This window comes from Cynocephalus volans, chromosome 1, assembly GCF_027409185.1.
Source record: "Cynocephalus volans isolate mCynVol1 chromosome 1, mCynVol1.pri, whole genome shotgun sequence".
NCBI classification, from domain to species: domain Eukaryota; kingdom Metazoa; phylum Chordata; class Mammalia; order Dermoptera; family Cynocephalidae; genus Cynocephalus; species Cynocephalus volans.
The window spans coordinates 268,416,142-268,438,138 of NC_084460.1; the positions used below are offsets into that span (position 1 = coordinate 268,416,142).

Genomic DNA, 21,997 nt, shown 5'->3' on the forward strand with positions numbered 1-21,997 from the left:
TGTATACCAATTTAGAATTATTACATATTCCTGGTAGTGACTCCTATATCATTGTGAAATATCCCTCTTTATCTCTAGTAATGCTTTGCCTTTTTTCTGATATTAGCTTCACTAGCTTTCCTTCAGTTAGGGTTTGATGTATCTTTTTCCTTTCTTTTACTTTCAACCTCTATGTCTTCATAATTGGAGCATGTTTCTTGGAAGTAGTATATAGTGGGTTTTTTTTTTTTTTGTCTTTTTTTTTGTGACCGGTAAGGGGATCGCAACCCTTGGCTTGGTGTCATCCGCACCGCACTCAGCCAGTGAGTGCACCAGCCATCCCTATATATGATCCGAACCCGTGGCGGGAGCACTGCTGCGCGCCTAGTGTCGCACTCTCCCGAGTGTGCCACGGGTCCGGCCCTATAGTGTTTTTTTTTAATACAGACTATTTTAGTCTTTCAATTGAAACATTCACTTCATTTATAGCAGAAAATTTTCTGATACATATGGGTTTAAATTTGCCATTCTACTTTTGTTTTCTATTTGAACCACCTATTTTATGTTTTCCTTTTTGCTTTCTTACCTTTGGAATTAATCAAATATTTTTGAATACTCAATTTTCTCTCTGTTAGCTTGTTAGTTATGTATTCATTTAGTATATCTTAATATCAGTTTAGAGAAGGATTTTTCAGTGTTGGCACTTTTCAAACTTGGGGCCAATGATTCTTTGTTATGGGTATTTAGTAGCAGCTGTGGCTTTCAATCACTAGGTGCCAGTAGCAACCCCACCCCAGTTGTGACAACCAAAAAATGTCTCCAGACATTTCTGAATGTCCCTTGGAGGCAAAATCACCCTGGTTGAGAACCACTGCCCTAGAGATTACAATAGGCTTTCTTGGACATGTTATAACCTAATGTTAATGATAACTTTTTCCAATTACTCAGCAATGCTAAGGCCTTACTTTAACTCCATTTTCTCCCTCCCACCTTTATAGTTTGGTTTTGTAGAGTTAGTATTTGTTCAATTTTTATCCACATTCCATTGCTCTTTACTTTCTAGCATTTTTCATGCTTTTGTCTGTAATCAATTGTTTTCTACCTTGTATTAGTTTCCTAAGGCTCCTAAGGCCGCCTCGACAAATTATTACAGATTGGGAGGCTTAAAACAGCACAAATTTATTCTCTTAAAATTTTGGAGATCTGAAGTCTATAATAAGGGTGTCAGCAGGGGCAAGCTCTCTCTGAAGCTCCAGGGGAAAATCCTTCCTTGCCTCTCCCAGCTTCTGGTGGCTCCAAGTGTACCTTGGCTTGGGGCTGCATAACTCTAGTCTTACCTCCATTTTTACATGGCCTTCTCCCCTGTGTGTATCTGGGTCTCAAATTTCCCTCTGCCTCTATCTTATATAAAGATAAAAAGGATTTAGAGCCTACCCTAAATCTAGGATGATCTCATTTTGAGATCCTTAATGTAATTGCATCTACAAAAACTCTTTTTCCAATTATGTTCACATTCACAAGTTCTGTGGGTTAGGATATAGACATATCTTTTGGGGGCCACCACTGCTTACCTGAAGAACATTATTACTTTCAGTTTAATTCTGCTGGTGATGAATTTTCTCTGTTGTGTGACGTAGTATGTAGATGTTTTATAGATGCCTCTTATATTGAGGTTTCTTTCTATTCCTAGTTTGCTGTGAATTTTTATCATGAGTAGATATTTTGTCAGATGCTTTTCTTGTGTCTATTGAGATAATCATATAATTTTAATATGATTAATATGGTGACCCACTTTTTTTAATTGAGGTGAAATTCACATAAATTAGACATTTAAAAGTGGATAACTCAGTTGCATTTAGTATATTCACAATCTTATGCAACCACCACCACCTCTATCTTGTTCCAAAATATTTTCATCTCCCCAAATGGAGCTGTATACCCAAGTTGCTCTCTTCTCCCCTTCCTGCAGGCCCTGGTGTTAACAAAAGACCATGAGTAAAGAAAAGGAGAAACTTTATTTTTAGAGAAAAAGGCAACCTGCAGATTGGGGAAGACAGGCTCTAGGTAAATACAAAGTCCACGCTCCGACAGAGGGAGGGAGAAAATGTTATTTATGTCTCACAGGGGCAGCTTTACATACATAGCAGGTTTGGGGGGAATTCTATGAGTAGTTATGAGGGAAGTCATATGCGTTTCTAGTGGGCAAACACATGTAACATACATCCCATGTTCACTTTGGGGAGGAGATTTAGTATTAAAATGAGGTGAAATTTGGCTCCTGACATCAAAAGTTAACCATAGGGCGCAAAAGACAGTTTATGCCCAGTCTCTACAAACCAGCCAAAGATGATTTGAAGGTTGCTGTCACTTATCAGCAAGGAATGTTTGTGAAGCTGATTCTCTGTCCAATCGAAGCTGTAGCAGGGCCCCCAAATCAGGGAGGGTCAGTCGGCTGTGCCAGGTGGCCTGTTGAAGGTCAGTTGGGAAATTTCCAGCTGTAGCTGTTTCAACATTTTTTTCAAGAAACTGGTTTATGCTTAATTACAGTAAGAAAAGCTTCATGGCTATAACATATATACATATAGTAATTGTGAAAATACATATTTAACCCCTCATTCTGCTATGACCATTTGGTTCTGATTGGTAGTTTTAGAGTGTCTCTTTTGCCACAAGGTGAGTCCATTTGGTACATCCCTTAGGATAGATTTTAACACTGGCAACCAATAATTTGTATTCTGTGTCTATAGATTTACCTATTCTGAATATTTCAAATAAATAGAATTATACAGTATGTGGCCTTTTGGGTCTGGCTTCTTGCATTCACTATAAAGTTTTTGAGGTTCAGGCATGTTGTAGCATGTATCAGTACTTTATTGCTTTAATAAAATATTTTATTTTTTAAATTTAAAAGTTTTTATTATGGTAAAATATACATAACTTAAAATTTACCATCATAACCATTTGTAAGTGTATAGTTCAGTGGCATTAAGTTCATTGATGTTGTACATTAGTCACCGCTGTCTGTCTTCAAAACATTTTCATCATCCCAAACTAAAACTCTACATTTATTAAACAATAACTCCCCTCAACCCCCAGCCACTGGTAGCCTCTATTCTACTTTCTGTCTCTATGAATTTGACTATTCTAGGTACCTCATATAAGTAGACATATGAGAGTACTTGAAAAAGTTCATGGAAAAATGGAATTAAAAGATAATACAAATATTTCCATGAACTTTTTGAAGACCCCCCTTACAATATTTGTCCTTTTGTGTCTGGCTTATTTCACTTAGCATAATATCCTCAAGTTTCATCTGTCTTAACATGTATTAGAACTTCATTATTTTCTGTTGTATGGATATACCACATTTTGTTTATCCATTTATCCATCAATGGATATTTGAGTTGTTTTCACCTTTTCTTATTATGAATGGTGCTGTTATGAACATGCATATACATGTATTTCTTTGAGTGTCAGTTGCCAATTCTTTCGAGTATATATTAGGAGTGGAATTGCTGATAATTCTATATTTAACTTTTTGAAGTTATAATATACCATACTGCTTTCCACTGTGGCTACTCCATTTCACAATCCCACCAGCAGTGTAGGAGGGTTCTAATATCTCCACATATCCTGACCAACAGCACTGATTGACTTTTGATTGTTGAATCATCCTTGCACTTCTAAGATAAGCTTCATTTGGTAGTAATGTACTGTCATTTTTATATATTGCCAGATTTGATTTGCTTATATTTTGTTGAAGATTTTGGCATCTGTGTTTTTGAGGGAAATTCGTCTATAATTTTCTTTTCCTGTAATGCCTCTGTCAGGTTTTGGTATTAGGTTTATGCTAGCCTCATAAAATGAGGAGGAAAGCATTCCGTCCTTCTCTGTGTAAGATTGAAAGAGTTTGTGGGAGATAGGCATTAGTTTTCCCCCTCACTTTTTTTTATTTTGACAGTTTGATTTGGGGCATAATTGACATACAATAAACTGTATATTTTTTTTATTGAAACATAATCAATTGCACATATCTGTGGGTATGGTGTTGAATATCAATACATGTACTGCACATTTTTGAAGTGTGTGATTTAAGTTTTGACCACCACAGTTAAGATAGTGAACACATCTATCACCCCCAAAAGCTTTCTCTTGCCCCTTTACATTCCAACCCTCTGCCCCTTGACAAAACCTGTAGGTCCCCAGTGATCTGATTTCTGTCACAAGAGATTAGTTTGTACTTTGTAGAATTTTATGTAAATAGAATCATAAAGTATGTATTCTTTTTTGTTTGGTTACTTTTACTAAGCATAATTATTTTGAGATTCTTCCATATTGTTGCATGTATCAATAACTAACTCCCTTTATTCCTAAGTAATATTCTCTTGCATGGATATACCACAGTTAATCCATTTACCTGTTGATATGAACTTGGACTATTTGTAGTTGGTCATTAAAATTAAGCTGTTTGAACATTCTTGTACAAATCTTTATGTCTACATCTTCTTTCATTTTTCTTGGGTAAATACCTAGGAATAGAATGGTTGGGTCATATAGTAGGTGCATATTTAACTTTTTCAGAAATTGCCAAATGGTTTTTTAAAGTGATTTCATTTTACATTCCGACCAGCATTTGTGAGAGTTCCCATTGCTTCACATCCTTATTGACACTTGGTATGGTTAGTCTTTTTAATTTTAGCCATTTTAATAAGTTAGTGGTATGTCTCATTGTGATTTTAATTTGCTTTTCTCTAATAACTAATGAGGCTGAACAGCTTTTTATGTGCTTATTTGCCATTCACGTGTCTTCTTTGGTGAAGTGTCAAATCTTTTGTCCATATTTTATTGGATTGTTAATTATTACTGAGTTGTAAGAGCCGTTAAAGTATTGTAGATGTCATTCCTTTGTCAGATATATATTTTGCAGATATTTTCTCCAAGTCTGCATTTGCCTTTTCATTTCCAAACAATGTCCTTTGAAGAGCACGTTTTAAATTTTATGAAATATCATTTATTGGGTTTTTTTTCTTTAGCAGTTTGTGCTCTTTGTGTCAGAGTCTCCAGGATTTTCTCTTATAATTTTTTGCTCATGCTTTCAGGTCTGTGATCCTTTCCCAGTTAATTTTTTTGTATGATATGAAGTAGAGTTAATGTCCAATTTTTTAATATGGTTATTCATTTGTTGAAAAGGTGATCCTTTCCCCATTGAATTTCCTTGGAACTTTGTCTAAAATCTATTGGCCATACTTGTTTGAGTCTGTTTTTAGATCTTGTTCTTTTATGGTTGATCTGTTTGTCTGTTCTAATGTCAGTTCCACACTGTCTTGATTACTGTAGCTATATGATAAGTCTTGAAATCAGATAAAGGTAAATCTTCCAACTTTGTTGTTAGTTCACTGATTCTTTCTTCTGCCTGCTCAAGTCCATTGTTGAACCCCTCTAGTGATTTTTTCGTTCCAGAATTGTACTTACCAATTCCAGACTGTGGTTCCTTTTAAAATTTATATCTCTTTATTAATATTCTTTTTGTGTTTAGACATCACTCTCTTTGTTTCCTTTAGTTCCTTGTCCATGGTTTCCTTTTGTTCTTTGAGCATGGTTAAGATAGTTGATTTAAGTCTGGTAAGTCCACTGCCCAAGCTTCCTCATGGACAGTTTCTTTAATTTCCTTTTTTTCCTGTGGATTGGCAATACTTTCTTTTTACTTTGCATACCTTATAATTTTTTTTGTTGTTGAAAACTGGACATTTTAAATATATGTGGCAACTCTAAAAATCAGATTCTATACCTTTCTTGTATAGATTCTATACCTTCCTTGGTATAGAACTTTAAAAATCAGATTCTATACCTTCCTTGGGATTTGTTGCTGCTGCCTGTTGTGGCTAGTTTTTAATGGCTTGTTTAGTGTCTTTCCTAAACTGTTTTTGTAAAGTCTGTATTTTCTGTCATGTGTGGCCACAGAAGTATCTGGTCTTTTAGCTTAGTGGTAGTGTCAGAAATTTTGACATATTTATCTAAAATGCTTGGAGCCAGGGGATCCTAAGATGGTGGTGGCTGCGGCGGTTAGCGTGGAGTAGCTGAGGTGTAAAAGGTGGCCACTGGGCCTTAGGCAGCTGGGAAACTTGTGGACATTCCTCTTGCCATCTCTTAAGAGAGGACCGATACTGGTGGCCGGTCGTGGGGGCTGACCTCCACTTTGCCCTTGGCAGGAGAGGCTGCCTCATTTACAGGCAACAGCTTCGAAGTATGGAACAGGAAAAGAACTGTTTCTTAGCTGTAAAAGCGAGTCTCTAAACAGGGAACACAGCGCCGGGGCTGCTGTTGATGCTGGCAGGATCCCGGAGGCCGGGGGTGTGCTGAAGGCGGCCAGCTGCCCTATTCAGGATTCGAGGTTTCAGGCCGGCATAAAAGAAGATTCCTCGGAGCGCCCGAGCCGCACCGCGGGACCGAGTGAGCAGCCCGAGGCGGCGGCGGCCAAGAACAGGGACGGTGACGACGCAGAGGCAGAGAGGGAGGCGCCCGACCCGGCACAGCCCTGTGAGTGACCCCCGGCCCGGCCCTGCGTGGGGGGCAGATGCCCACCTGGCTTCCGCCTGCCTGACCGGGCCACTCACCGGCCCCGGGGCTGCCTCCATTTTCTCAGGTGGTGGCGGCTCCGGCCCGGCTCGTCCAAGCCTGTCCTTCTCGCCCGGCTCGACTCCTCACTGAGCCTTCCCACTTGCTTGACCCAGCATGGGGCTTCCCGGGGCCTGTGGGCCAGCCTCCCCTCTCACTCCATCCACAGTTCTCTGGCGGGGCTGGTGGCGTGGGGCATCTCCGGCCAGCATCAGGAGGGCAAGGAAGTACAGGCTGGGCCGACTGTCACTCCACCGCACCCTGGGCTCCGGCCCACGGTAAACTTCCTGTTACTGGGAGGCAGATAGCATCTCTGCGGCCAGCAGTTTGGAAAAACACCTAACCGATTTCTGGTTAGGAACAGTGTGGTTGGAGAGTTCCCGAGTTCGCTTGAACCTGCCGGAGAGCTGACTGCGGGCGGGCACCAGACTCGGTCCGTGAAATCAAAAAATTTATTGAAACTAATAAAAATAATGATACATCATACCAAAACCTGTGGGATACTGCAAAAGCAGTATTAAGGGGGAAATTTATTGCATTAAATGGTCACCTCAGAAGAATGGAAAGATGGCAAGTGAACAACCTAACACTTCACCTTAAAGAACTAGAAAAACAAGAACAATCCAAACCTAAATTTAGCAGACGGAAAGAAATCATTAAGATCAGAGCAGAACTGAATGAAATGGAAACCCAAAAAACAATTCAAAAGATCAATGAATCAAAAAGTTGGTTTTTTGAAAAGATAAATAAAATTGACAAACCATTAGCATGGCTAGCAAAAAAAAAAGGAGAGAAGACTCAAATAACAAAAATTAGAAATGAAAAATGTGATATTACAACTGATTCATCTGAAATACAAGGAATCATTCGAGACTACTATAAACACCTATATGCCAACAAATTTGAAAATCTGGAGGAAATGGATAAATTTCTGGACACACACAAGCTCCCAAAACTGAACCATGAAGACGTAGAAAATCTAAACAGACCAATAACAATAAAAGAGATTGAAGCTGTTATCAGAAGGCTCCCAACAAAGAAAAGCCCAGGACCAGATGGATTCACAGCAGAATTTTACCAAACATTCAAAGAGGAATTGACACCGATTCTTCACAAAGTATTCCAAAAGATTGAAACAGACGCAAATCTCCCAAACTCATTCTATGAAGCAAACATCATCCTGATACCAAAACTAGGTAAAGATATAACCAAAAAAGAAAACTACAGGCCAATATCCTTGATGAATATAGATGCAAAAATCCTCACTAAAATACTAGCAAACAATATAGCAACACATACGTAAAATTATTCACCACAATCAAGTGGGATTCATCCCAGGGATGCAAGGTTGGTTCAACGTACGCAAATCAATAAATGTGAAACACCATATTAATAAAGTCAAACACAAGGACCATATGATCATCTCTATAGATGCTGAAAAAGCATTTGATAAAATTCAACACTCATTCATGACAAAGACCCTCTATAAGTTAGGTATAGAGGAAAGTATCTCAACATAATTAAAGCCATATATGACAAACCCACTGCCAATATCATCCTGAATGGGGAAAAGCTGAAAGCTTTTCCTTTAAGAACAGGAACTAGACAAGGATGCCCACTCTCACCACTTCTATTCAACATAGTGTTGGAAGTACTAGCCAGAGCAGTCAGAGAAGAGAAGGAAATAAAGGGCATCCAGATTGGAAAGGATGAAGTCAAACTGTCCCTGTTTGCAGATGACATAATCCTATATATTGAACAGCCTAAAACCTCTACAAAAAAAATCTTGGAATTCATAAATGAATTCAGCAGAGTAGCAGGATACAAAATCAACCCACAAAAATCAGTAGCATTTCTTTTCTCCAATAGTGAACGTGCAGAACGAGAAATCAAGAAAGCCTGCCCATTTACAATAGCCACCCAAAAAATAAAATACTTAGGAATTGAGTTAACCAAGGATGTGAAAAATCTCTGTAATGAGAAGTACAAACCACTGCTGAGAGAAATTAGAGAGGATACAAGAAGATGGAAAGATAGCCCATGCTCTTGGATTGGAGGAATCAACATAGTGAAAATGTCCATACTACCCAAAGTGATCTACAAATTCAATGCAATCCCCATCAAAATTCCAAAGACATTTTTCTCAGAAATGGAAAGAACTATCCAGACATTTGTATGGAATAATAAAAGACCACGCGTAGCCAAAGCAATGCTGAGCAAAAAAAATAAAGCTGGAGGCATAACACTACCTGACTTTAAGCTATACTACAAAGTTATAATAACCAAAACAGTATGTACTGGCACAAAAACAGACACACTGATCAGTGGAATAGAATAGAGAATCCAGAAATCAACCCACACACTTACTGCCATCTGATCTTTGACAAAGGCACCAAGCCTATTCGCTGGGGAAGGCACTGCCTCTTCAGCAAATGGTGCTGGGATAACTGGATATCCATATGCAGGAGAATGAAACTAGACCCATACCTCTCACCATATACTAAAATCAACTCAAAATGGATTAAGGATTTAAATATACACCCTGAAACAATAAAACTTCTTAAAGAAAACATAGGAGAAACACTTCAGGAAATAGGACTGGACACAGACTTCATGAATACGACCCCAAAATCACAGGCAACCAAAGGAAAAATAAACAAATGGGATTATATCAAACTAAAAAGCTTCTGCACAGCAAAAGAAACAATAACAGAGTTAAAAGACAACCAACAGAGTGGGAGAAAATATTTGCAAAATATACATCTGACAAAGGATTAATATCCAGAATATATAAGGAACTCAAACAACTTTACAAGAAAAAAACAAGCAACCCAATTAAAAAATGGGCAAAAGAGCTAAGTTGGCATTTCTCTAAGGAAGATATACAAATGGCCAAGAGACATATGAAAAAATGCTCAACATCACTCAGCATCTGGGAAATGCAAATCAAAACCACACTGAGATACCATCTCACCCCAGTTAGGATGGCTAAAATCCAAAAGACTAAACGATAAATGCTGGCGAGGTTGCGGTAAAAAAGGAACTCATACATTGTTGGTGGGACTGCAAAATGGTGCAGCCTCTATGGAAAATGGTATGGAGGTTCCTCAAACAATTGCAGATATATCTACCATATGACCCAACTATCCCACTGCTGGGAATATACCCAGAGGAATGGAAATCATCAAGTCGAAGGTATACCTGTTCCCCAATGTTCATCGCAGCACTCTTTACAATAGCCAAGAGTTGGAACCAGCCCAAATGTCCATCATCGGATGAGTGGATACGGAAAATGTGGTACATCTACACAATGGAATACTACTCAGCTATAAAAGCGAATGAAATACTGCCAGTTGCAACAACATGGATGTACCTTGAGAGAATTATATTAAGTGAAATGAGTCAGGCACAGAAAGAGAAATATCACATGTTCTCACTTATTGGTGGGAGCTAAAAATTAATATATAAATTTACACACACACACACACACACACACACACACAAAAACCGGGGGCGGGGGAGAAGATATAACAACCACAATTACTTGAAGTTGATACAACAAGCAAACAGAAAGGACATTGTTGGGGGGGAGGGAGGAGAGGGAGGAGGGAGGGAGGTTTTGGTAAGGGGCAACAATAATCAACCACAATGTATATCGACAAAATAAAAGTTAAAAAAAATAATAATAAATAAATAAAAATAAAAATTATTTGAAAGGAAAAAATAAAATAAAATAAAATGCTTGGAGCCAGTAAAAGAAAAAAGTACTTTCCCAATGTTTGCATATTGGCTTTGTGTTGGGAGCTTCCTTTAACACTTATCCGGGCCCTTTACAAATCTACCTTAGCTTTCACTTCTTACTTGTACAGAGCTTGAAGGCTTGCCAGATGTAAAAGCTTAGGGTTTTTTTAGACCTTTTCTGACCATGTGTCCCACCCCTGGGCATGCCCATTTCTGGATTCCCTGGTATAAGGGGAAACTTTTAAGAGTTCTTATTCCCACATATATCTCTTCCTGCCTCTTCTTTTCCAGGCTTCTTGGTCTGTCTTTTGTTTCTTGTGTTGCTCTAAGTGTGGCTCTTCCTTGTGTTGTTCTAATTGTTGTTCTTTGCTCCAGGCTACTGTAGCCAATACCAAAACATTTCAGTGTTTTGAGCCAGGAAACCCATCCTAGCCCTGGAAAGAGCAAAGGGAAGCCTTTTAGCCAGTTGTTAAGTGAGCTGTCAAAGACAGGTTGAGATTCAAGCCTCCGTTTTTTGAGAATAATGTCTATTTTGCTTTCTAGCAGTCTGCACCAGGAATATGGGCTGTGGCCCTTATAGCTGCTGCCTCTCTAGGGTGTGGGGGATGGTCGGCAGTTTGTTTAAAATGCTTACCACGAGTTTCTTTCTTTATCAAGCCTTCCTCTGGTTGTTAGACGTTTTGACAGTATTCCAGAATTGTTCAAAAGTTTATTCTGACAGTTTTGCCAGCTCATTAGTGTTGCTTTTGGGGAGGGATGGAGTCTTGGGATAATCTGCTATTTTTGGTCATCATTTTGGGTGACTGTGGTGATGGTGATTTTAACAGTGCTCCACAAGATATCAGATCTTTCTGTTGTCTGCAGTACTGTTGACTTTTGGATACTGTGCTACTGAGCTGTGGAAGGAAGGGAGATGGAAATAATCCTAAATTAAAATGTCATAGACTACACTGTCTATGTATGATGGATGGCATTTCAAATAGTGGACTTCAACTGTTTCTGTTGAATAGACACTTTTCAGCACATACTATAGTTTTAGTTGATTGCCAGGGTTCTGGAAGTGGTCAATTTTAGTTGTTTTGCCTTATTTTCATTGGTATAGAAGGTCACCAAGGTTCTCACTCCACCATTCTAGAAGTCATTTTCTCTTCCAGAAAATTTTGAAAGAAAATAGTAATGGGAAACGTTATATAAAGATACAATAAAAATTCAAAATTATGCTAGTGGCATATACATAGATCAATGGAATAGACAATGTCCAGAAATAATCCCAAATTCATATGGGAATTTAATGTATGATGGATGGCATTTCAAATAGTAGAAAAAAGACATGTATTTAATGGTGAAACAATAATGTAACCATTTGTTAAAATTAAATGAACAAATAAATAAATGAAATGCATACTTTATACTAAAGTAAATACTATTTTAAAAATAAGTATTGAAATAAAGGATCGGCATTGATATGTGATACTTGAATGAATTCAAACAAATGACTCAATACTAAGGCTGTGAATAATGAGAGGGTGTAGCTTTGTCCCAGGGGGTTGGGCCTGACAACTGTAAAAGCCCCATGTAGGGCTGGACACTCAGGAGTAGGTGGAATGATAAAGAAGTTGAGGTCTGGCAGTTCAGGGTGCAGGTGGATGGGCACTGACACTCAGCTGGGTTTCCCATTCTGTGCATGAGTCTGAGACAGCCGAAAATGTAACAAATCACCTTCTTGTTCTGAAATTGTTTTGAGGCAAAAATCCCTTGTTTATTCAGAAAAAGAATGTTTTCTGAAAGCAAACAAACTTTGATGTTTAGAGAAAAGATATCTTATGGGTTTATCTTATATATATTGAAATGGGTTATTTTTTCTACAAGGAGGCTTTTTTCCCTCCAGTGTTTACCTTCTACATTTGGAACTTCTGTCATTACCTATGAGTCAAATTTATATTGGCTCTTATTTTTACCTGGAAATAGCCTGCCTTTAATGGTTTGTTTCCAAAATACTTTTTACTTTTTATTATAAAGGAAGTTATATGACTTCAGTAGTAAGTATAGAATTCCAACTTTTTAATGTATGTGGAATTATTTTGTTGGTAACACGAAAGTAATTTTAAAATTATATAGGTATGTTCTATTTTATTTGCTATTTTCCTGTTTTCTTTATATTTCACCCAAATCTCAGAGTTCTTTTAAAGCATATCAACTGGCGCAATTCATTAATCTTGACACTTTGGAATCATTAATGCTTCCCTTCTCTTTTTCAAAAAATAAGATTTATATTCCATATATTTCACTGTAAGTATATGTCAACCTATGTAATGCTAAATCTTTTCATTTTGAATATTTATTCTGTTTCTCACAAAATTTAATTTTAATCCTTTATACTGTGATGAAACTTTCATGTAGTTGATATGGGAAAGTAGCTTAAATTTGAGTTCCTAACATGGTAGGGACTTTATATATATGTATACGACCTCACAAAATCTTTACAACATTACATGACATAGGTATAATTATCCCTATCACAGCAACTACTCAAGATAGGGGGTGTCATAAACCTGAACCTTAGTTTAAGCAAATTGCCTGAAGCCATATTACTTCTAAGTGATAGAGCCAAAAGTAAAACCAAGATTTTTCTGAGTTCAAACCTTGTGATTTTTTTTTTTTTTTTTTTTTGCTACTCACTATTTTTATTCCACAAAGCGTTTAATAAATATTTGGTAAATAAACGAATGACAGAGAGACTCAGAAGTTTTCAAGACCAAAGCATGTTTAAGACTTACATACATATTAATATGTTTATCAGTTGTTTACTAAATCACAGGCACTCTGTGGTAAACCTTTACTATTTTTAATTAGATACTAAGATTTTGGTTTCTTAATTCCCATTAGATTTAAGATTTTGCTGTCTTTGAATTTTTAATTTATATTCTTTGTTTTTATTGTGGTAGTGGTTCTACTCTGTCTTACACATCAGCCCTTGGACAGAAGCTGAACCTGAACCACTGAGGATGCAGTTATAGGAGGAGCCAGTGTTGGCTGACAGAGCAAGTAAACACCTGAATACTTACTTTGCTTACAGAGTTGAACTGTGTAGGATAAGAAATGAATCTACCTGCTGAGTTTTTCTAGGATTTAACAAGAAGAAATGGTAAATCATTGTGACTTTCTTTTCTCTTTCAGCTTTCAGAAGAATTATTAGATAAATGGCTCTCCTACCCAGAGACCCAGCATGTACCCCTCAGCCAGCATATGCTTGGTTTTGCTATGAAGTCTGTCACACAGGTGGTAATGGGTAGTACATTTGAAGATGACCAGGAAGTCATTCACTTCCAGAAGAATCATGGCACAGTAAGTCTAAGGCAAATTTAATATTATTCTTTCATCAAATTGGATAGTTTAATAACGTAGACTGTGCCTCTCAAGAAGGTTTAAAATTCTATATTATAGAAATTCCTTGTTTTGGGCTAAAAAGATCAGTGCAAGCAAAAATAATTGTTGCCTTCTTTAAAAAGTTAATCTCTTTTTTTTAAGCAATTACTTTTGAAAAGTAAAAAGTTTATGACTAAAGAAATTTTCTTTTAATAGTTAGCAAGTATGTTGTAAAAATAATATTGAATTCCAGAATAAAGACAAAAACTATATTTAATAGAACTAGATTATGTCCTATATAGAAAGAAATTAAAACCATTGAAGCATGAAAATGCTAATGAGATGAACATGACTGGAGGCAAAGCTAATTCAGTCTAAAACTGAATTACTGTTGGCCTTTTCTAGAGTCATAGATGGAATTTATTGTTCTCTGTTTTTATCCGTCTCAACATTAATCTGTTTGATTCAAATTATATTTAGGTCATTTACTCTACCACATGTAAGATCTGAGAAAATATTCCTTATATTATTTAAATTTAGGGCTGCCTGGTTACCTCACTTGGTTAGAATATGGTGCTGATAACACCAATGTCAAGGGTTTGGATCCCTGTACCAGCCAGCCACCAAAAACAGCAACAACAACAAAAAAACTATAAAAAACAAGTTGAATAGTTAAAATAATGTGTTTTAAACGAAAATTACCAGGAACTGTGAGTTAATACCCTGTCACTGTTAAATATTATACTTTTGCAATAAAATGGTTTTATTACTTTTGTTTGATGATTTAAAAAAATACTTGTTTCTTATAAAACATTCACATATTCAGATGCATAAAAATAAAAGTAGAAAAATCATTCTAAATTCCAGTTCCCAGAGTAAATCACTTGTATACTCAGGCGAAACAAATTGATTAAAGAATTCATAAAATGTCTTCTCGTTTTAATGAAGAATCAATTTTTGACTTAGTTGTTGATGTCTGTATTTTTTTCATCTTGATGAGACAGCATTTTTTAAAAGAGACCTCCACCATTGTTTCCAGAGTTTTCTTCTAGCTGCTTATACCTTTCCTGCATGTTTTTATGTTGGTGTTTTCTTTTCCTTCCCTTTTCTTTCCTTATAACTTCAAAACAGAAATAATTCCAAACTTACAGTAAAGTTACAGCTAGTACAAGGAAATCCCATATATCCTTTACCCAGATTTAGCAGTTGTTTATGTTTTGCCCCATTTGCTTTTGTCATTCATCTTCTATTTATCTATCTCTCTTTCTGTCTGTCTCTCTATCCATTCATCCCCCCAACCATTTGAGAGTAAAGTGGACATTTTTCCCCTTTACTCCTAAATACTTTAGTCATATTTCCTAGAACAAGGATATTGTCTTGTTCTTATATTTCCTAAGAACAATGATATTTTCTTATATGGTGACAACATAAAGTTATCAAACTTGGAAAATTTAACATTGATACAATACTATTAGCACATCCAGACCCCATATTCAAGTTTCTTCTATTATCCCAATAATGTTCTTATAACTTCCCAGTCCCGACACATTCTTCCACTGTCTAAATCCAGGATCCAGCTCAGGATCACTCATTACTTCTGGTGATCAAACCTCTTTAATTTGGAACAGTTCCTCGGCTTTTCTTTGTTTTTTTTTTTTTTTGATCTTGACATTTTTTGAAAGTATAGGACATAGATTTTGTAGAATATCCCTCAGTTTGGGTTTGTCTGATATTTCATGAGTAGATTCAAAGTATATGTTTTTGGTGGGAATTTGATATTTTCTTAGCATTACTAGAAGTTGTCAAAGGCAAGTCTTCAGACCATAAACAGGACCTAATATCTTTCCTCAAATGATATTTTGATGTCTGAAACGCCAAGGGATTGCTGTTGTCCAGTCATGCCACCAGGAATAATAACCAATTTATGAATTCAGAGGCAATGAAAACTGCATTATGACTGTTACTTGGCTGACAACAGTTGGGAAATGTCATCAGTTGTAAGATCCATACTGATTTCACAGGTGTTAAAATGTGAAAAAATGTGCCCCTCACATTCAATTGCATGCTGTATTTCTGAACTGCCCTCCAAAACCATTGTTCTGATTATTTTCCCACCAGCATTAACGTGTTCTTTCTCTGTGCTTTTGACAACAATTAGAATTGTTGGTTCTTTAAATATATAACGATCTAATAAATCAAAAACGATATTTTATGATTAACATTTATAATTCTTTAATTGTTTGTAAGGTTAAACATCTTTTTATACTTTTGTGGAACACTTGTGTTTCTTTTATGGAACGTTTTCTCATGTCCTTTGCGCATATATCTGTTGATGTGTTTCTTTTTCTTTTTCTTTTTTTTTATTGTAACATAGTTGATTGTTCATTTCTGTTGGGTACAGAATTGAATGTCAATATCCGTGTGCAATATGTGATGCTCAAATCAGGATAATTAGTGTATTCAACATTATACAACATAATCGTTTTTCATGGCCCTTTACAATTTCTTCCTTACCTCCTCTCCCCTTCCCCCTTTCCTATCTCTGGTAACTGCAGTTCTGTTCTCTCCTTTTGAAAGTTCAACATATTACTGTGATTTTTGTTTCATTCTTCCTTTTTAAAAATCTATTTGTTTATTTTTTAGCTCCCACTTAGGAGTGAGAACATGTGGTATTTCTGTTTCTGTGCCTGGCTTATTTTACTTAACATGATTTTCTCTAAGTTCATCCATGTTGCTGTGAATGGCAGAATTTCATTCTTTTTTTGGCAGATTAGTATTTCTATTTCTTACTAATCTACAAGAGCTCTTCATTTTCATCTAAGTTTTCATTTGCTTTTATTTTGTTTATAGTACTTTTTCATTACCACAGATGTTAATGTTTTATGTAGCTAAATCAATTCAACTGTTTTATTATGAATTTTGCCCTGTGCTCTATGTCATGCTTAGAAACTCCTTTCTCATTTTAAGGGTATTCATAATATATATAATATTTACTGTGCATTTTGATAGTACTTTTGATAGTTTAATTATTACATTTAAATAATCTGAAATATATCTCTATTTAAAGTGTACAGAGTTGGGCCGATCCCGTGGCACACTCGGGAGAGTGCAGCGCTGGGAGCGCAGCAGTGCTCCCGCCGCGGGTTCGGATCCTGTATAAGGATGGCCGGTGCACTCACTGGCTGATGCGCTCACTGGCTGAGCGCGGTACGGCTGGTCACAAAAAGACAAAAAAAATAAAATAAAATAAAATAAAATAAAGTGTACAGAGCTGAGGGCTCTTAATTCTATCATTTTTCAGACTAATTAATTGACTAATAAGTGTTGTGTTCTTTCCCCTAGTTCTTTCAGAACTTTTGAATTAGAACCAAGTAAAGGTTTTTAAGGGGCTAGTGACCCAGTTTTGAAATATTGGAAGCCTATTCTGCTGCTTGTCATCTCCAAACTTTAGACTAATTTTTCACCTCTTTTGGGACCTCAGCCAATGTTTATCAATATCTCAGGTGAAATAAAAATTTGTAATTACCTATGAATTTTATTTATCTACTTGTGCCATTATAATAAAAAACTAATGATTGACTCCACTGCGGGGTCTTTTTTCCTCTCCATTCCTACTCCTTTTAAAGAAAAGGAACTTTTCACTTTCCAAATACAGATAGTTTGAAAGTAACTTGACTAAAACACTTAAAATATATTTGTACCCTATCCTCAGAGGCTGTGGAGTAAGTGATTGTGCAGCCTACTTAAATGAAAGAGCTTAATTATCAGATTTGTTGGTGAGAAAGGAGTTCCTGAGTTATTAGCTTACATTGTTCTATATTACTTATATCTAGTACCTGGCAGGTAGATTTGCTATTTTTCTATTTTCAGGTTTGGTCTGAGATTGGGAAAGGCTTTTTAGATGGGTCACTTGATAAAAGTACAACTCGGAAAAAACAGTATGAAGATGGTAAGTTCAGCCACTCTTAATTTTTAGTAAAGACAAAAAGATAAAACCTCAATTTTAATAGTGTTATCTCTGAATGGTGAGATATTTTCTCTCTTCATGCTTTTTTCCTACCTTCTCTACAATGAAAGTTTTTCTTTAATACAAGATAGGAAAATCAATAAGTTAGTAAAAGAAACTCTGGCACTCACTGCAGAATGAGAGTGCTGTAGAGGTGGTCCACTCTGCAGCATTCATGGAAAGCGTAAGGATACTATCCTAAGAAAGCAATTTGACGATAGGTATTAAGAGCCATAAATAATGGATGAAATTATCTAAAAGAAGAAAATATTCATGAAGATATTTTTTTGTAGTACTATTTCTTCAAGTAGAAAACCAGAAACTAAATGACCAGTGTTATAGGAATTGCTAAGAAAATAATGTCAACATGATTAAATATTATACAGATGTTTGTAAAAAATGTAACAACATAAAAAATTCTTGCCATTATAACATTGAGTAAAAATATTTTCAAAATTGTTTGGCATTGATAACTCTATAAAATTTACACAGAAAAATAGCAATTTTAGTTTAAGATAGCATCCCAAATTATTCTCCCTTACTCTTCTTTTGTTGTTGCTATTCTGTGTTTTCTGTCAGTGGTTGAATGATTGTAATGCTTTAATACTTTTATTCTGAGCTGCTTCAATTCCCTTTTTGAAAGCAGGCAGAGTAAATTAAAATACATAGGCTGCACTGGAATAATAGATTATTCTTTATCTATAATATAGTATTGCTTCACAGGAGTCTCTTCCTTCATCCTTTCAACAAATATTTACTGAGGCTTATTATGTTCTAGGCCCTATTCTATGCATAGGTGATAAAAATCCCTATCCTCATTTGCTTACTATTCTAGTGATTCCCTTGATATCCAACAGATGTCAAAGAAAGCCAATTTACTTGACACATTTCCTGCTATCTGGTTTTCATTACCATTCTGATTGATGGATGCATTTGGATTAATTCCCTTTGATAAAAAATGTATTTCAGAAATATTGGTTAAATTTATATGAAATGAAAATTAATAATGTATATTCTTTGATTCTAAATAAAAGTAAATTATCTAGCACAATATGTTCTTTGGGCTGTAACATGGGCACAGATTAAATTTGAGCTTTTATTGATAATTATTATGTTTTAGGATTCATATGAGTGGGATCCTATGGCTGGATCAGAGCTTCCTTTTTTTAAGTAATTCCCAACCTGCTGTGCACATTAGAATCACTTGGAGAACTTAAACAAAACGAAACAAAAAACTTAATATCAGGTCTCATCCTAGACAAATTTATTCAAAATCTGGGATGAGGGTGCCCTAGACACGAGATATTTTTGTAAAAATGGTCCAGATTATTCTAGTGTACTTGTAGGGTTGAGAATGTAAAGCAGTAGTTTCCAAACTATGCTACGTATTGAATCTTTTAAAAAACATTGAAGCCTGGCTTCTACCTGTACATACTGAGATTTAATTGATATGAGGGGTGACTTGTGCTTTCCTATTTTTTAAAAAAGTTTCCCAGGTGATTCTAATGTGTAGCAAAGTTCGGGAACGACTGCATTACAATGTTAATAACTTCTCATTCTAATCCCTAATGTATATTACATTCATTCAGTTCTATAAATATTTAGTGAAGATCTATAATATGATTTAGGTGCTGGGGAACCTGAACAAAAAAAATTTCTTGCCCTTGTGACACCATATTCTAGTGGGAAGAGACAGAAAATAATCTAAATAAATTGAATATAGTGTGTTAAAAGATGAAAAATGCTATGGAGAGAAATAAAACTGGAAGGGGGGATAGGAAGTGCCAGGGGATGGGGAATTTGCAATTTTAAGTAATTATTAGGACAGGCCTCACCAAGATGAGGTGATTTTTGAGCAAACACTTGTAAAAGATGAAGAAACCATTCATGCAGATCATGTGGATACCTGGATGTCCAAAGGAAGAATATCCCATGTGGAGGAAAAGTAATTGCAATGTCCTTGAGGTGGGACTATTTCTGGTATGAGGTACAACAGGGAGGCCAGTTTGGCTGGAGTGAAGTGAGTTATAAGAGGAGCAAAAGGTGATGAGGTCAGAAAGGTTGGGGAGAGGGACAGATTTTATATGGCACTTAGACCATTGTATGACTGTGTTGTTACTGTGAAATAGGAAGCAATTGGAAGATTTTGAACAGAGTTATAATCTGAGTTATATTTTAAAAGCATTGCTTTGGCTGCTATGATAAACTATAGGGGCCCAGAGCAGAAGCAGGAAGACTAATTGGGAGTCTATTGCAGTGAAGCAGGCAAGAGACATAATGTGGCTTGGACCAGGTGTCAGGCAGCAGAAAATATAGGGAAAAAAAGTAAGAGAGAATAATGCTGTATTTTGAAGGTAGAACCACCAACATTGGCTGACAGATTAAATGTGGGGTATAAGAGAGGAGGGAGACACCAAGGTTTTAGGCCTTAGTGATTGGAAAATGAGGTTATTAGAAAATAAGATGTGGGGCTGGCTGGTTAATTCACTTGGTTAGAGCTCAGCCTTGTAACGCCAAGGTCAAGGGTTTGGTTTCCAGTGCCGGCCAGCTGCCAAAAAAAAAAAAAAGACAAGATGGAGAAAACTGTCGGAAGATTGAGTTTTGGGGAGAAAGATCAAGAGTTCAGTATGTTGGCTATGCTTCAGACATCTGAGTGGAGATGTTGAGTTTGTTGTTAGATATATGGTCTGGAGTTCAGAGGAAAGAGCTCCTGACTAGAAATATAAATTTGGAAGTGTTCAGGACATAGATTGTACAAAGGTACTTCAAAAAGTTGGAAAAGTAGAATTAAAAGATAATATGAATCTTTCCGTGAACATTTTGAAGTACCCTTGTATTTAAAGCCTTGAGACTGTACATCGCCAAGGTGGTGAATATAGACAGAAAAAGATAACAGGTCCCCCATACTGAGCCCTGTCCTTGGGCATTCCATCAGTAAGAAATTCAAGAGATGAGAAGAAATCAAACAAGGAGACTGAGAATGAGCAGGCAGTAGAGTGGGAAGGAAGTGTGGAGTCTAGGGATTCCCATGTGGAGCCCTGGGAGTCAAATGAAAAAGTGATTCCTGGAGAATAAGGGATTAAGCATCATCAACAATATAGGTCAAGTAAAATGAGAACTGAAAGAGCTCTTTGGGTCATTTTATTGATGGTTGGATATCAGTTATTTATATTGTCTAGGCTTTAGAAATTTATGTTTCTTATTATTTTACATCTATTTCTGTGCCTAAATGGGTGATGCCTTATTTGGGAGAAGGAATGGAGTTAAGACAGAATTTAGAAGGAAGGTGGGTAATATCAGGTACAGGCCTCTGAAGTGCTGGCACAGTTCTACTTCTTGACCTAAGGAGCAGTGATATGGGTGTTTGCCTTATAGTTATTCCTTAGAATGTACTTATATGTTTTATGCACTTTTTTTAATGTATGTTAAATTTAACAAAAGGTAGGATGAAAAGAAGTAGGTGATTTTAAACATGAATTAGCTTTCTTTATTATTGTTTACTACCTTTGACAGTTTTATTCTGCACATAGTAACATTGTGCAGAATTATTTTTAAAAACTTCAATCTCCACAAACGCTTGTATTCTAAAATTTTTTTTGTTTTTATTCTCTAAGCCCTTATACAACTGGAATCTATTTTAAAGAAAATCATAAAAGAACGAAAAGAAAAGAACTTCAGTCAACATATTTTCATTGACTCCTTAGTACAGGGGAACCTTAATGACCAACAGGTGATGTAACTGTTAAGTGTTTATGAAATGAAAATGAAAAATAATCACACAGGTATAGAGTGTGCATTTCATTCACTTTAATCCACTTGACCTTCTAGGATTCAGTGGCTTCTCTTCCCTTTTATTGCATGTCATAAGTAGTACAAGTACTTAGTCTTCTTTTATTTAGCTCTTTGAAGAAGCTGTATATTATTTAATATTTGAGTAAGCAAATATTGAGCCAAAATTCTCTGATCATAAAAGAGGACGAGGACTTGTATAAGCCTTTATAGACTTAGCACTCTGCCTTCATGACCAGGTAAGGCAGCTTGGCTTGTTCACAGTGCAGGCCTATTGCCACCAGTACACCACTGCATTTGTGGTGTTGTCAGGTGAGGATAGGAGTGGAGTCGTTATTGCCACACCTGTTCTTGAAAGAATCTTCTGCCCCACTCTACACATGAAAGGCCTTGTAGCCAGAAGTGATTTTCTGGGTGTGCATTGGTGCAGAAATTGAATCAGGCTCCAAGGACAGTGGCAAGCTCTTCTCCACTGTTCCCCAGGCTTTGTTGCTGCACCAG

General features: G+C 36.3%; 1 protein-coding gene across 4 annotated transcripts in view; it reads left to right on the plus strand.

Annotated features, from left to right (window-relative positions):
- The window catches only part of LOC134383752 (cytochrome P450 20A1), a 65,711-nt gene that overhangs the window by 20,608 nt on the left and 23,106 nt on the right, over positions 1-21,997 (plus strand). For 3 of the 4 annotated variants that reach the window (XM_063105116.1, XM_063105125.1, XM_063105142.1), the window contains exons 5-7: positions 13,513-13,680; positions 17,572-17,650; positions 21,322-21,437. In XM_063105116.1, the coding sequence (XP_062961186.1) occupies positions 13,513-13,680; positions 17,572-17,650; positions 21,322-21,437 (363 nt within the window). The remainder of the gene's footprint in view (positions 1-13,512; positions 13,681-17,571; positions 17,651-21,321; positions 21,438-21,997) is intronic. The other variant, XM_063105134.1, reaches the window with a different exon arrangement.